Below are 15344 nucleotides of genomic sequence, written 5' to 3' on the forward strand. Positions count from 1 at the left end.
GCTCACTGTAACGGCTGCTCGATGCTCACCCACTCAGTGACGACTCAGAGGTTAGAAAAAGCAAACTTTATTTGTACAAAGGTGGACAACAAGGCCACGAGGCGTTCAGGGACAACTTCTCTGCTGGACATCAGGACATCACATGCTCCAGAACGCCCTGGCGAATCAGCTGCTCACATTTCCACCGCGGCAGGAAGTGCTGGGGACACAAACAACTTCCTGTCAGGACGCTGAGCGCTAACAGGTACCGGTCAGTTTCGCTACATGAGACATGGCTGCTAGCCCGCTACAGTCCAGACCATACGCTCACGATCTCCTCACTTCCTGCATCAGCGTCATCATTCATGCACAACAGCTGCAAGAACCTGGGACAACCTGGACACTAAGGAGCTAGCGCTGCTAAGGAGCTAGAACTAGGGAGCTAGCACTGCTAAGGAGCTAGTGCTAAAGACCTAGCGCTGCTATGGAGCTAGCACTAAGGAGCTAGCGCTGCTATGGAGCTAGCACTAAGGAGCTACCGCTGCTAAGGAGCTAGTGCTAAGGAGCTAGCGCTGCTAAGGAGCTAGCACTAAGGAGCTAGCACTAAGGAGCTAGCGCTACTAAGGAGCTAGCCCTACTAAGGAGCTAGCACTAAGGAGCTAGCACTGCTAAGGAGCTAGCACTAGGGAGCTAGCACTAAGGAGCTAGCACTAAGGAGCAAGTGCTGCTAAGGAGCTAGCACTAAGGAGCAAGTGCTGCTAAGGAGCTAGCACTAAGGAGCTAGCGCTAGCGTTGCTAGTTAGGAAGCAGCAGGGAAGAGGAGGCTGTGGGTCATGAATCCTTCAGGTCCAGGGATCAGCTCGTTGAAGAGCTCCGTTTTCATGGCGATAAAATCTTAAAGGCGCTGAAAGCGGTACAACAGCCTGCCACTGACAACAATCTAATCTGCCGTCTTCAAACGGACTGTTGCTGTTGGGAATCTTTACCTCCTCAGGACAGGTCTATGTTTTATTCTGGTTCTGGTTCCGCTTCTCTTACTGGCTTCCATGTCTGCAGGCTGCTTTAACTAACATTAAACACCAAATGCTGCGCTGTGTGCTGGGACCTCTCATCTGATTGGCTCAGGAACCAGGAAGTAAAGACAGACTACACTGAACTGCAGTAGTTCTGGACCGTAGCTGCAGGTCTGAAAGGAGGAAAACGTGACGTTGTTGATGGAGATGATTGTTTCTAAGGAACATTTCTAATATCCTGGGGGAGAAATGAGAATGATTTAGGTAAATGTCTCACTTATTGCTCCATTAAATTATACAGTTCAGGCAATTCTCTATTGTCCTGGTCTGTCTGGCTGACCCAGCGCCTACTGGCCACACGCTGAGCTTTGACAGCGGCCATAGAAAATAACCGGTTTCACAGAAGGAGCTCAATTCAGTCGCCTGGCTCTGAGCCCCACAAAGCTACAGGATGGCCCCGCCATGAGGACCCCCCACCTGCAGAGGAACAACGGCTGCAATGCATGCTGGGAGGCCGGGAGGACAGGTGCCTTGGTGGGCTGATCTCTGGCGGCAGGAAGTCGCGGTTCTCGTGCTAGCATAGCTTTAGCGGCGGCTAACAGAACGACTGTGTTCAGAGTGCAGCCCGTGTTTACTTCCTGGTTCCTGAGCCAATCAGATGAGACTGAGAACTTCCTGGTTCCTGAGCCAATCAGATGAGAATGAGAACTTCCTGGTTCCTGAGCCAATCAGATGACAGTGAGAACTTCCTGGTCTCACCTGGCTGTTCTTCTTCAGCAGGATCACCGTCCCGTCGTCAATCTCGAACTCTCCGTGGTCCTTCAGGCACCTCACCTGGAAGCACACAGTGAGGTCAGCGGTGCAGGCCAGAGGCAGGTGCAGGTCAAAGGTCAGACAGGTGTGGCTCACCTGGATGTACAGGCTCTTAGGAGGCTTCATGTCCTGCGTGATGTCCAGGCCTTCTTCTCCCCCGATGGAGCGCATGAAGGAGGCCAGAGACTTTTTATACTGACCGAACCACTGCACCTGAACAAAACACGCTCAGGTGAGAACTCCTGTTCAGCTCACCCAGCACAAGCCCCTCCACAGGAAGTGATGTCACTCACCTCCTCTGCAGACATGTGGAAGCGGATGTTGGCGGGCAGCACGCTGCCGTACTCCCAGCGCAGCGCTCGGATCCTCAGCAGCCGGTCGTACCTGGAGACAGAGGGCGACAGGTGAGCATCACAGGTCACCTGACCGCAGGCCAGGCCGTCACATGACTGTGGGCGGAGTTACAGGTAGGCCACGACGCAGCGCTGGTTCCTCAGCAGGCAGCAGTGGCGCAGCTTGATGGAGGGGATGAGGTCAGCGCGGCCGACGCTCTTCGCTTCGTTCCTGCAGGACAGAGACCAAAGTGCTAACTAACAATAACCCTAACAACAATAACACAAATAGATAAAAACAGAGAATCAAAACACTTCACATAAATGCCAAAGAATAAAAATGAGTTTTAAGAAGCGATTTAAAATTATCTAATGTAGAACGGTAAACTGTTCCATAGAACAGGAGCAACAACAGAAAAAAACCTGATCTCCTTTCCTCTGAAGTCTGCAGCAGCTGATTGTTTGATGGAAAGGTTCTGGACTCAGACTGAATTATAAAAGATCAGCAGAGCTAAGCCATTTAAAACTTTATAAGTTTTCAAAGGAGTGATTTTAACTTCCCAATAAGAGCTTCAGTATCAGTGGAGAACGTCTTAGAAAGGCTGCATTCAGCTGGAGAACCGGGTCACAGTTTATAGAACCAGACAGTGTTTGGATCCACAGATTAAATATGAATAAAATGTTAATAACTAAATAAATAAATATTAATGAATACATTTTAATTAATAAATAAAAATAAATATTAATAAATAAATAAATATTAATAACTAAATCAGAACATGTGAAGGACTTCAGCGATCCAACCAGAACCAGAACCGGACGACACCACATCCACAGCCTGAAGTTCTGCTCCATCAGCAGAACCTCTGCTACACATCCAGGTTCTCCTTCTCCAAGGTGAGCAGGTCTCTGCTCCTCTCGGTTCTGGGCAGGTTCTGGTCCAGTTCTGGTCCGGTTCTGGGGGGACGGGGTTAGACGGCGGAGCCTGATACAGATTTCAGTTTCTGCCGTTTAGGAATCATCAATTCTAGAACTAATTGTTCTAGAATGGATTAGATAACAAACGGATCAGCTTCTAATGGGTTTGTTCTGAACCCATCTGGGCCCAGCTGGGTCCAACAGGAACCAGAACCTCCTGGAAGCTGCAGAACGGAGTCAGTACTCACACGTCAGCCTGGTTCTGTTCGTACAGAGCCTCCATTTCCTGCAGAACCTGCCTCACACCGTCCTCCTGAAACACACAGAACCGGAACCGGACCATGAGCGGGTTCTGGACCGAACCCAAAGCGGTTCCGTTAACTTTCCGGTAGTTAACAAACCGGCTTACAGCTTCCGGCCAACAAAGCCGCGGAACCCTTTGATCAAACATTGACATTAAACAGATTTAAACACTTTGATCTGAGCCGACATGTTTAACACACGTGACTTTAACGGAAACCGTGAAGTCGGTGTCCGGGATTCTCCGTTACCGGCAGGAAACAGCGGATCAACCGTAAACCGGCAGGTTTCCGCCCGGACTCTGGCCTCCCGGTTACTCACGTTAAAGGCGGGCAGCTGGCCGTCGGTCATCCGGTGCAGCTCCCGGATGAGTTCCACGGCTTTCTCACAGAACATCCTGGAGCCGAGGTCCACCGACACGCCCAACAGAACCCAACAGAACCCAACGGAACCGCTAAACCACCGGCAATAAATCCGCTGAGCCAGGGAACGGTTTCGCGGTAAAATCCTGTGTTGTGATCATGTGACTCTGTGACGTCACTTTGGAAGCCGCGGAGGGACAAACAGCAGCAGTGACGCGGTGAACCGGATCAGGGTGGAGGCTTTATGGCAAGCCGTTTTAACATAAATTCGGTTTCGTCTGACTATCCGTAATTACATTCCAGATATCTTAAAATGCATTTTGACTAGACAAAACTACATTTTGACTATCCGGAATGGTAATTTAAGATATCTTTATTTACATTCTGACTAGGAAGAATAATAATTCAAGATATCTTCAATTACATTTTGACTAGTCAAAATTCCTTTCAAGATATCTCAAATTACGTCACCGGATTCGTCATTGAAAGCGTCACACATCCGTAGATGTAATTTAAGATATCTCGAACGTAATTATGACTAGTCAGAATTACAATTTAAGATATCTGAAATAAGACATTGCGTGTAAGCCCCTTATTGGCTGTAAGCTGCCCAAAGCTGCCTGAACATTCAATGGCGCTGGCTGTTTTCGACAAAATTGTAAGAAAATGCCACAATATAGAAAGAGCTATTTCAGTATGGGATATGCAGAGAGGGCGAAAATAGTATACTTGAAGAATGCTTAAGAAATTTGCAAAGAATTTCGGATTTACTTGCTGCCGACGCACACAATGCACTGAAAAACGGCTAGCTGAAAGCGCTACTGTCGACTCATGTCCAAGCTGGAAATAAGGAATATTCTTCAGCTCGGGCCAGTTCTGTTAATAACCAGATGCAGTTTTTATACTGTGGTAAAGCATCTGCCTCTTGGGAATTATGGTAAAGCCAGCTAGCTCTTGATTTTCACATGCGAGACGGCACAAAGCATTACAGCACCCTCCTTTAGCTTCTCTGAAAACAAAAGCGCACGCCTCCGGTTCCTGTGTGATGAGATATGGCAAGCCGTTTCGTAATTCAAGATATCAGTAACGTCATTTTGACTAGTCAGAATGTCAATTTAAGATATCTTAAATGGAAAAGCTGAATAATTCAAGATATCTCTAATTCATTTAGAGATATCTTAAAAGGAATTTTGACTAGTCAAAATTACAATTCAAGATATCTTAAAAGGAATTTTGACTAGTCAAAATTATAATTCAAGATATCTTAAAAGGAATTTTGACTAGTCAAAATTACAATTCAAGATATCTTAAATTTATTTTTTACTAGTCAAAACTGCATTTCGCCTATCCAAAAATACATTTAAGATATCTTGAATTATGGTAGCATTTGAGATATCTTTAATTAGAATTATGACTAGTCAAAACTCAATTTAAGATATCTTGAATTGTAATTTTGACTAGTCGTAATTTAATTGTAGATATCTGAAATGGGTATTTCAGATAGTCAGTAATTCATTCGAGATATCTTGAATTGACGTCTCCATACAACTCAATGGAAAATCTGATGTCATTTCGACTAGTCAGAATGTAATTAGAGATATCTCGAATAGGTATTTTGACTAGTCAAAATACAATTAGAGATATCTTAAATTGTATTTTGACTAGTCAAAATACAATTAGAGATATCTTAAATTGCTAAAACGTCTAGTCATAAAACAATTTGAGATATCTCGAACGTAAGGGCGGTAAAACCGAATTTATGTTAAAACGGCTTGCCATAGAGGCTTAGTGATGATGATGATGATGATGATGATGATGATGATGATGATGATGATGATGAGAGAAAGTTTCTTAGTTAAACCTTCAGCCTGACGTCATCCTGAACGGAACCAACAGGAACCGGATCAGAACCGTATGATAACCAGATCCAGACAGAACCGGATCCAGACAGAACCAGATCAGAACCGTATGGGAACCTGATCCAGACAGAACTGGATCCAGACAGAACCGGATTCAGAAAGAACCGGATCAGAACAGTATGGGAACTGTATTCAGACAGAACCGGATCCAGACAGAACCAGATCAGAACCGTATGGGAACCTGATCCAGACAGAACCAGCTCCAGACAGAACCGGATCCAGACAGAACCGGATCAGAACCGTATGGGAACCAGATCCAGAGCAGTGATGAAGTTTCTCAGAAAGCACGAGGAACGCTGGTTGTTCTGGTTCTGCGGGTTCCTGTCATCACCTGGAAGGTGTTCTGGTCAAACTTTGCCCAGAGTCCAGGCTTACAGGCTTGTGTGGCCACGCCCCTTTCATTTGGGCCTGTTCTGGTCCGGTCCAGTCCAGAACCGGTTTGTGTGAGAGAGAGGAAACTGATTCATGGTGAGCAGCTTCAACAGGTTGACTAATATAAATCTTAAAAGTGTGGCGTGCTCCAGTGTTCAGGCCTCAGAGTGAATACTCTGTAGAACCTCCTGTGGTTCTACAGCTGAGGGCCTTAGAGAAGATTATATTCCACAGTTCTGGAGATGTTTTCTTCTTTACTAATTTGACCAGGTCTGGACTTTGACTAGGCCGTTTAACCCATGAATCTGATCTGCACCATCCCATAATATCTCAGGCTTGATGTTCAGGGAGGTTCTCCTGCTGGATGGTTCTGGTTCAGCTCCATCAGCTCTGACCTGCTGTCTCTGAGGGAATCGATCCCACAGCTGGATGATGAAGATGAAGATGATGATGATGATTTTTAACAAAACATTTATTATACAATAATTTAACATAAATCCGTTACAGAATCAGATCAAGGATACTAAAAAACACAATAAATATTTACAACACCAGCTTGTTATAAGTTAGTGCTCCCTGATCAGAGATGATCCATCACACATTATTAAAACCCTTTAAATCCCCGGTGTTTCTGTGGAAACAAACCTCCAAGCTTCTCCAGAGTCACGGCATCAAGCTGAGGTCCAGCCTGCATTTTGTCCCGTCGTGTTACATAAACAGCCATTTTAGCTTCCGCTATTAAAAACGTTTAAAATCTGGGTTTTAACACTACTGGTTCGTCTGTGATGTACACCATAAATAAAAACACAATTACTAAAAACCACGGCAAAGAGGCTGAAAATGCCTGTTAAAAATTAAAGAAACTAGTTAACCGTACACAATCCATAAAAACATGAAAAACATTCTCAGACAAACTAGAAAAAGGTTTAAAACCCCAGGACTGATGACGGATAAAAACGAGTTTGTGGCGATGGCAGAATCCTCCACTGCAGTTCTCCAGTCCTTTTATTTATATAAAGTTCTCCAGTCTTTTTATTTATTGGAGGCTTATATAAAGTTCTCCAGTCTTTTTATTTATTGGAGGCTTATATAAAGTTCTCCAATCCTTTTATTTATATAAAGTTCTCCAGTCCTTTTATTTATATAAAGTTCTCCAGTCCTTTTATTTACATAAAGTTCTCCAGTCCTTTTATTTATATAAAGTTCTCCAGTCCTTTTATTTACATAAAGTTCTCCAGTCCTTTTATTTATATAAAGTTCTCCAGTCCTTTTATTTACATAAAGTTCTCCAGTCCTTTTATTTATATAAAGTTCTCCAGTCCTTTTATTTACATAAAGTTCTCCAGTCCTTTTATTTATATAAAGTTCTCCAGTCCTTTTATTTACATAAAGTTCTCCAGTCCTTTTATTTACATAAAGTTCTCCAGTCCTTTTATTTACATAAAGTTCTCCAGTCCTTTTATTTACATAAAGTTCTCCAGTCCTTTTATTTATATAAAGTTCTCCAGTCCTTTTATTTATATAAAGTTCTCCAGTCCTTTTATTTACATAAAGTTCTCCAGTCCTTTTATTTATATAAAGTTCTCCAGTCCTTTTATTTATATAAAGTTCTCCAGTCCTTTTATTTATATAAAGTTCTCCAGTCCTTTTATTTACATAAAGTTCTCCAGTCCTTTTATTTACATAAAGTTCTCCAGTCCTTTTATTTATATAAAGTTCTCCAGTCCTTTTATTTATATAAAGTTCTCCAGTCCTTTTATTTACATAAAGTTCTCCAGTCCTTTTATTTACATAAAGTTCTCCAGTCCTTTTATTTATATAAAGTTCTCCAGTCCTTTTATTTATATAAAGTTCTCCAGTCCTTTTATTTACATAAAGTTCTCCAGTCCTTTTATTTATATAAAGTTCTCCAGTCCTTTTATTTATATAAAGTTCTCCAGTCCTTTTATTTACATAAAGTTCTCCAGTCCTTTTATTTACATAAAGTTCTCCAGTCCTTTTATTTATATAAAGTTCTCCAGTCCTTTTATTTATATAAAGTTCTCCAGTCCTTTTATTTATATAAAGTTCTCCAGTCCTTTTATTTATATAAAGTTCTCCAGTCCTTTTATTTATATAAAGTTCTCCATTGAGGTTTTTGTTCTCAGAGTCTGTCACTCCACACACTGAGTTCTCTTGTTTAGGACTTTTATGCCATATTTGTACAGCACCTTTGGGTTTGTTTTATTTAATTCCATCTCTGAGTCTGGACTCTGCAGCAGGGGTCCACAGTGGACAGTCCACAGTGGACAGTCCACTGTGGACAGTCCACAGTGGACAGTCCACTGTCCTCCTCCACATCCGGGTCCAGGAACACGTCTGGGAACGGGTCGTTTGGGTCAGGCTGGCACTCAGCTGCTGGAGCCGCCTCTCCCCAGCTGTCATCTGCTCCTTCACCCGCTCCAGGAATCGCTCCACCAGTCTGATGGACCGGACCTCCTGGACGCTACAAAAACCCGGTCCAGTCTGATGGACCTCCTGGACGTTACAAAAACCTGGTCCAGTCTGATGGACCGGACCTCCTGGACGCTACAAAAACCTGGTCCAGTCTGATGGACCGGACCTCCTGGACGCTACAAAAACCCGGTCCAGTCTGATGGACCGGACCTCCTGGACGCTACAAAAACCCGGTCCAGTCTGATGGACCGGACCTCCTGGACGCTACAAAAACCCGGTCCAGTCTGATGGACCGGACCTCCTGGACGCTACAAAAACCCGGTCCAGTCTGATGGACCGGACCTCCTGGACGCTACAAAAACCCGGTCCAGTCTGATGGACCGGACCTCCTGGACGCTACAAAAACCCGGTCCAGTCTGATGGACCGGACCTCCTGGACGCTACAAAAACCCGGTCCAGTCTGATGGACCGGACCTCCTGGATGCTACAAAAACCCGGTCCAGTCTGATGGACCGGACCTCCTGGATGCTACAAAAACCTGGTCCAGTCTGATGGACCGGACCTCCTGGACGCTACAAAAACCCGGTCCAGTCTGATGGACCGGACCTCCTGGACGCTACAAAAACCTGGTCCAGTCTGATGGACCGGACCTCCTGGACGCTACAAAAACCCGGTCCAGTCTGATGGACCGGACCTCCTGGACGCTACAAAAACCCGGTCCAGTCTGATGGACCGGACCTCCTGGACGCTACAAAAACCTGGTCCAGTCTGATGGACTGGACCTCCTGGATGCTACAAAAACCCGGTCCAGTCTGATGGACCGGACCTCCTGGATGCTACAAAAACCTGGTCCAGTCTGATGGACCGGACCTCCTGGACGCTACAAAAACCCGGTCCAGTCTGATGGACCGGACCTCCTGGACGCTACAAAAACCTGGTCCAGCCTGATGGACCGGACCTCCTGGACGCTACAAAAACCCGGTCCAGTCTGATGGACCTCCTGGACGCTACAAAAACCTGGTCCAGCCACCTCCACCAGCCGCAGCAGGTTCACCGTACCGGACCTGGACAAGTCCTCAGAAAGGCCCGGCACGGTGCCGTCACTGATGTCCAGTCTCGCTCCACACACTAGCGGTTCTTCTAAAAGCCAATGCAGAGAATTATGCGTTCTTGATCTGCGCTGTTTAAAAAAAGCACAGGATTTAAAAACGCTTTGATAAAACTGAGGCAACCCTTTTAACTTTAAACGACTAAAATCAGTTAAAAACAGATCCAGGCCCAGAAAATTAGCTGGCCACGTCCCTCCATACAGGTGATCCTGTTAGGAACTCTGAATAAACTGTAAACGAAATGTTGTTGTTCTACTGGTGTTTTATGAAATCTTTATTCAGGTTCGGAAGAGATCGGCAAAAACACAAATGAAAACACAAACACTGTTTCTGTTAGGATAATAGTGCCCATATTTATTATTCCCCACAGAATACAGCAACACAAACAGCAAGCACTGTTTCTGCTAGAATAACTATGTTCTTCATTATTCCCCACAGAATATAGCAAAGTAGCGAGCATCAAAGCCGACAAGCTTTCAAACAGGCATGATGTTCAACAGGTCTCTCACTATGGCACAGAGCTGGGAAGTCAGTCAGTCCGGTTAGAGCGACATCAACGCGGCCGGGCGTCCTCCCACAGCAGACTTCACCGCGCTGAGGGCGGTCTCCTCTTTATATACTTATAAACAAAGGGCCAGGTGTGGAGAAATAATGGCCATTTTCTCAGCCGATCCATTTCCCAAAAAATTTTTCCAAAACAGAAACCGTTCCCAGCATCTCAGCAGTGTGTGAAGCAAAACAACATGAGCGCAATCGATGTGAGAAATAAAATAACATCATGAACTCAGAGCACAAATCAGTGTGTGAAGCACAATATAACTCTAGTTTCACATGAAATCGGTCCTTTCCACAACACATTGTCATAAGTTCCCACCACACGTTAAAACAAGTTTTAACAAAATTATACAAGTTCTTAGTTTTATGTAAGAAACAAAATAACAGGCAAAACTCATATATGCATATATGTTGCTCTTAGTTTATGTGAACTCAAAAAACAAGTACCAGTTCTTCCCATAATATAAGTTATATAAGTGGCAAAAACAAGCTAATCAAGTTATATAACTGAGCAGTTTTTTCCAAATGACATTGTCAAAGAGCAACAATAATTCTTTAATATATCACCTGGCCAGGTGGACAAGGCCCTGCCCCCCTCCTCTCTAGATAAAAACAAGACAGACTGGGGCACCCAATGTCGACCGTTCCAGAAAAAGTTGACCATCTCTGATTATATTCTCACTAATAAACCAGATGGTGGATCTAAAACTGACAACTTGTGCCACAGCTGTGAGGCGATAAGATTATTTAAACCAGCACTCTGCCCCTATAGGACATCTGGGAGTGAAGCCAATTACATTTTGACAACTTGTTTTTCATTTTTTCCTCAATGTTCTCCCAGTTCTTGCTCACAATATCTTTACTGCCTAAAAACACACCAAGATATTTAAAACTATCTTTCTTCCATTAAAGACCCTCCAGGTCTTTAATGGACCTAACCCTAACCAGCAGACCACTCACCGCAGCAGGGCTTCACTTTTTCCCAGTTCACCCTCACAGCAGACAATACAGAAAACTTTTCTGTGATCTTAGTTAAAACAGTGACATCATGCTGATCTTTTATAAAACCAACAACATCGTCAGCGTAGGCAGATAAAACCATATTGTTCCTAAAACCAGGTAAAACCAGAGCGTAGTTTCTGAAGGAGAGGATCCAGGGAGAGACGCAGCCCTGCTGGACGCCTCTACACCCTAAAGGAGCACACAGGCTACCGTTGATCTTCAGGACAACGCCACCATACAGCACCTGGATCGCTGAACCCAAACCTTCTCCAGGTTTCCCAGAGGAAGCCGTGTTCAACGCGGTCAAACGGCTTTTCTTGATCTAATGAGATCAATCCAGTCTGTAAACCCAATGAACCCGAGACCTCCAAAACATCCAGAATTAGGTAGATAACATCTACCATGGACCTGCTGCGTCTGGACCTGCTGCGTCCCCAGACCTGCTGGGGACGCAGCAGGTCCAGACGCAGCAGGTCCATGGTAGATGTTATCTACCATGGACTAAAAGCCATGGTAGATAACATGGCTTTTTTATCTACCATGGACCTGCTGGGGACGCAGTAGGTCTGGTCCCGGTGGATGACCTGCTCCATAGCCCTTCCCAGCAGAGTAGCCAGGACCTTGGAGAGGATCTTGTAGTCGGTGCAGAGGAGGGACACAGGGCGCCAGTTCTTGATGTCCTGCAGGTTCCCCTTGTTTGGCAGCAGGGTGAGGACCGCCCTGCAGCAGGACAAGGGGAGTGAACCAGTGAGCAGACTCTCGTTGTAGACATCTAGCAGGTCTTGGGCCAGAAGGTCCCAGTAGGCCTTGTAGAACTCTACTGTGACCCGGGGACCTCTGGCCCTGCATGCTGAGGAGGGCTGAGCTCCTGAAGCTCCAGCTCAGTATTTATCTCCTCAGAGACCTGAGGTAGTTCATTACAGAACCTTCTAAACAGTTCCTCGTTCTCTTTATATTCGCTGTGGAACAGAGAACGGTAAAACTCCACCGCCCTCCTCCTGATCTGCCCTGTGTCAGATAGTAAGGAATGGATCACCTTCCTCTGCCCGTGCTTCCTCTCCAAGCTGAAGAAGAAGCCAGAGGAGCATCCTTCTCCGTGATGTTCTGGATCCGGGACCTGACCACACGCCTTGGACTTTAGACTCCTTTAGACTAAAATTAGCCTTTTAGATCTTAGAGCTTCAATGTGCTCGATTTCCTGTGGATTCACTACGTTGTTCTAATTCCACGATATTCATCTCCAGATCTCTGATAGACCCAGTAATGTCATGAGTAACATTGAGAGTGTGCTGCTGACTCAGCAGGTTTATTTGAACTTTTCCATGGTCCCACCACTGTCTCAGACAGGTAAAATCAGACTTTCTCTGTCTAAAAACAGTTTAAAAATAACTTAAAACTTTTCTAAAACCCTGATCATAAGTTAAAGCTGAGTTAAAATGCCAGTAAGCGCTTCTAGTTAAAATGTTTCTAATAAAAACATTCCCTAAAAGCAACGAGTGATCTGTAGAATCTGGCAGGTTTTAAACATGTTAAAATGGTGTTTAAAACAATAAAAACGATGAGCTAAAGAGATTGTGTTTTCCTTAAAGTGGGACCGTGTACTGCCTGCAGCATGAATCCTCCTCCATACGTCCTGCAGGCCGTGAGAGACCAGCTGCTGCAGAGCATGTTGGGCCGCTGGTGTGGCTCTGCATCATTACATCTAAAAACAATTAAAATCCCCCCCTATAAAAACAATCATCAGACCCACAATCACCCAACCTTTACCCAATTTGTTAAAAAACACCTTTTCTCTGCATTGGTGATGGGAGCATAAATATTAATAAAAACTATGCTAAAATGATCAAACTTTGCTTTGACACCTCCCCTGAATAACGTGTTCTTCTGTAGAGTTTGGGGTGAAAGCTTTAGAGAACAGGAAGCCCACCCCTGCACTCTGGGAGGTTCTGCGGCTTAAAAAGAAAATACCCCCCCCCCCCCACTCTCTACCCCAGTCTGCTTCAGTTACATCATCACTATGAGCTTCTTGTACATAAATTACATCAATTCTTTTTCGGTTCGATGTTTGGTAAAAAAAGAAGAAGAAGAAGAATGTTTATCTGAATGGGAGGCAGATCCTTTAGCTATCAGGCTCCTCTCCTGTGGAACCAACTCCCAGTTTTGGTCCGTGAGGCAGACACCCCGTCTACTTTTAAGACTAATCTTAAAACTTTCCTTTGTGACAAAGCTTCTAGTCAGAGTGGCTCATGTTACCCTGAGCTACCTCTATAGTTATGCTGCTATAGGCTTAGGCTGCTGGAGGACATCAGGGTCTATTTCTCTCTCTCTGCTGAGTTCTCCTACTGCTCTCCAATCTACATTGTTTGTTGTTATTTCAGCTTTTAACTTTTTGTTCTCTGTCATTGTTCTGTTCATAGAAGGTACACCTGGTCTGGTGTTCTGTTAGCTGTGACATCATCAGGGGAGGCAGATCATCCTCTATTACCATCTAACATAGAAAGTACTCCTGGGTCAATGTGAGCTTCTGAGCTTTCTGTGTCTCTGCTCTGTCTTCTCTAACATAGAAAGTACTCCTGGGTCAATGTGAGCTTCTGTGCTTTCTGTGTCTCTGCTCTGTCTTCTGTAACATAGAAAGTACTCCTGGGTCAATGTGAGCTTCTGAGCTTTCTGTGTCTCTGCTCTGTCTTCTCTAACATAGAAAGTACTCCTGGGTCAATGTGAGCTTCTGTGCTTTCTGTGTCTCTGCTCTGTCTTCTGTAACATAGAAAGTACTCCTAGGTCAATGTGAGCTTCTGTGCTTTCTGTGTCTCTGCTCTGTCTTCTCTAACATAGAAAGTACTCCTGGGTCAATGTGAGCTTCTGAGCTTTCTGTGTCTCTGCTCTGTCTTCTCTAACATAGAAAGTACTCCTGGGTCAATGTGAGCTTCTGTGCTTTCTGTGTCTCTGCTCTGTCTTCTCTAACATAGAAAGTACTCCTGGGTCAATGTGAGCTTCTGTGCTTTCTGTGTCTCTGCTCTGTCTTCTCTAACATAGAAAGTACTCCTGGGTCAATGTGAGCTTCTGAGCTTTCTGTGTCTCTGCTCTGTCTTCTCTAACATAGAAAGTACTCCTGGGTCAATGTGAGCTTCTGAGCTTTCTGTGTCTCTGCTCTGTCTTCTCTAACATAGAAAGTACTCCTGGGTCAATGTGAGCTTCTGAGCTTTCTGTGTCTCTGCTCTGTCTTCTCTAACATAGAAAGTACTCCTGGGTCAATGTGAGCTTCTGAGCTTTCTGTGTCTCTGCTCTGTCTTCTCTAACATAGAAAGTACTCCTGGGTCAATGTGAGCTTCTGAGCTTTCTGTGTCTCTGCTCTGTCTTCTCTAAGCCCCAGTGGGTGGAGGCAGATGAGCGTTCACACTGAGCCTGGTTGTGGTTCTGCTGGAGGTTCTCCTCCCTGTTAAAGGGGAGTTTTCCTCTCCACTGTCGCTTCATGCATGCTCAGTATGAGGGATTGCTGCAAAGCCATCAACAATGCAGACGACTGTCCACTGTGGCTCTACGCTCTTTCAGGAGGAGTGAATGCTGCTTGGAGAGACTTGATGCAACCTGCTGGGTTTCCTTAGAGAGGAAACTTTCTCACCAACCTGGAGGATCTGATGGAAGCTGACTTTGGAAAGAGCCTTGAGATGATGTGATGTGAATTAGTGCTATTCGAATAAAACTGAATTGAAAAGTGAATTGAATTGTAATTCCAGTGAAATGTCCTCTGCGCTGAGCGTCCCTCAGGGAGCCGCCTGGTTCTCAGCCTCCTCAGAGGTTCTGATCTCCACATGAACCCGTCTGGACCTGGGTCGTTGGGTCCAGCACCGCTCTCAGTGGTTCTGAGGGACCGGATCTCCTGATCCAGGTGTTTTAGAGGGAGCAGGACCCAGCGGGTCAGGTCCTCCTGACACCAGCCGACCTGACGGACACGCTTCAGTCTGTGACAGGAAGCTGGAGTACCCAGAGAGAACCCACACGGAGAACAGGCAGAACATGCAGAAAGACCCCGGGCCGGGAATAGAACCCAGGACCTTCTTGCTGCAAGGCAGTGTTGGAGCTGGAGGATAAAATCTGTGAACGCGTCAGTTTAATGTGAAAAAGAAGCAGCCTGTCGGCCGTGCAGGTGACACCAGAACACCTGCCGTCTGATCTGCGCTCTGATTGGTGCAATCTGTCAGGTGAAGGTGAGCTTCATGAGAGGATGAGGATGTTT

The 15344-nt window shown here is 45.1% G+C and overlaps 1 protein-coding gene across 1 annotated transcript; it reads right to left on the reverse strand.

Moving 5' to 3' along the window:
• Positions 1-47: 47 nt before the first annotated feature.
• On the reverse strand, positions 48-3912 carry gins1 (GINS complex subunit 1 (Psf1 homolog)). The gene is made up of 7 exons (XM_012858628.3): positions 3677-3912; positions 3304-3368; positions 2271-2369; positions 2099-2189; positions 1902-2018; positions 1752-1826; positions 48-199 (listed from the first exon to the last, which is right to left on the reverse strand). The coding sequence occupies exons 1-7, from the start codon at positions 3749-3751 to the stop codon at positions 131-133; spliced, it is 591 nt and encodes a 196-aa protein (XP_012714082.1). The 5' UTR covers positions 3752-3912; the 3' UTR covers positions 48-130.
• Between the last annotated feature and the right edge of the window lie 11432 nt (positions 3913-15344).

Source organism: Fundulus heteroclitus, chromosome 22 (genome assembly GCF_011125445.2).
Source record: "Fundulus heteroclitus isolate FHET01 chromosome 22, MU-UCD_Fhet_4.1, whole genome shotgun sequence".
NCBI lineage: Eukaryota > Metazoa > Chordata > Actinopteri > Cyprinodontiformes > Fundulidae > Fundulus > Fundulus heteroclitus.

What these genes read in the sequence shown, in the direction of transcription:
- gins1 (XM_012858628.3), bottom strand. Translation starts at nt 3,751, where the DNA reads ATGTTCTGTGAGAAAGCCGTGGAACTCATCCGGGAGCTGCACCGGATG. An exon ending in TCCACATGTCTGCAGAGGAG is followed by an intron (nt 2,019 to 2,098) that starts GTGAGTGACATC and finishes TGTTTTGTTCAG; the next exon opens with GTGCAGTGGTTCGGTCAGTA. An exon ending in CTAAGAGCCTGTACATCCAG is followed by an intron (nt 1,827 to 1,901) that starts GTGAGCCACACC and finishes GTGTGCTTCCAG; the next exon opens with GTGAGGTGCCTGAAGGACCA.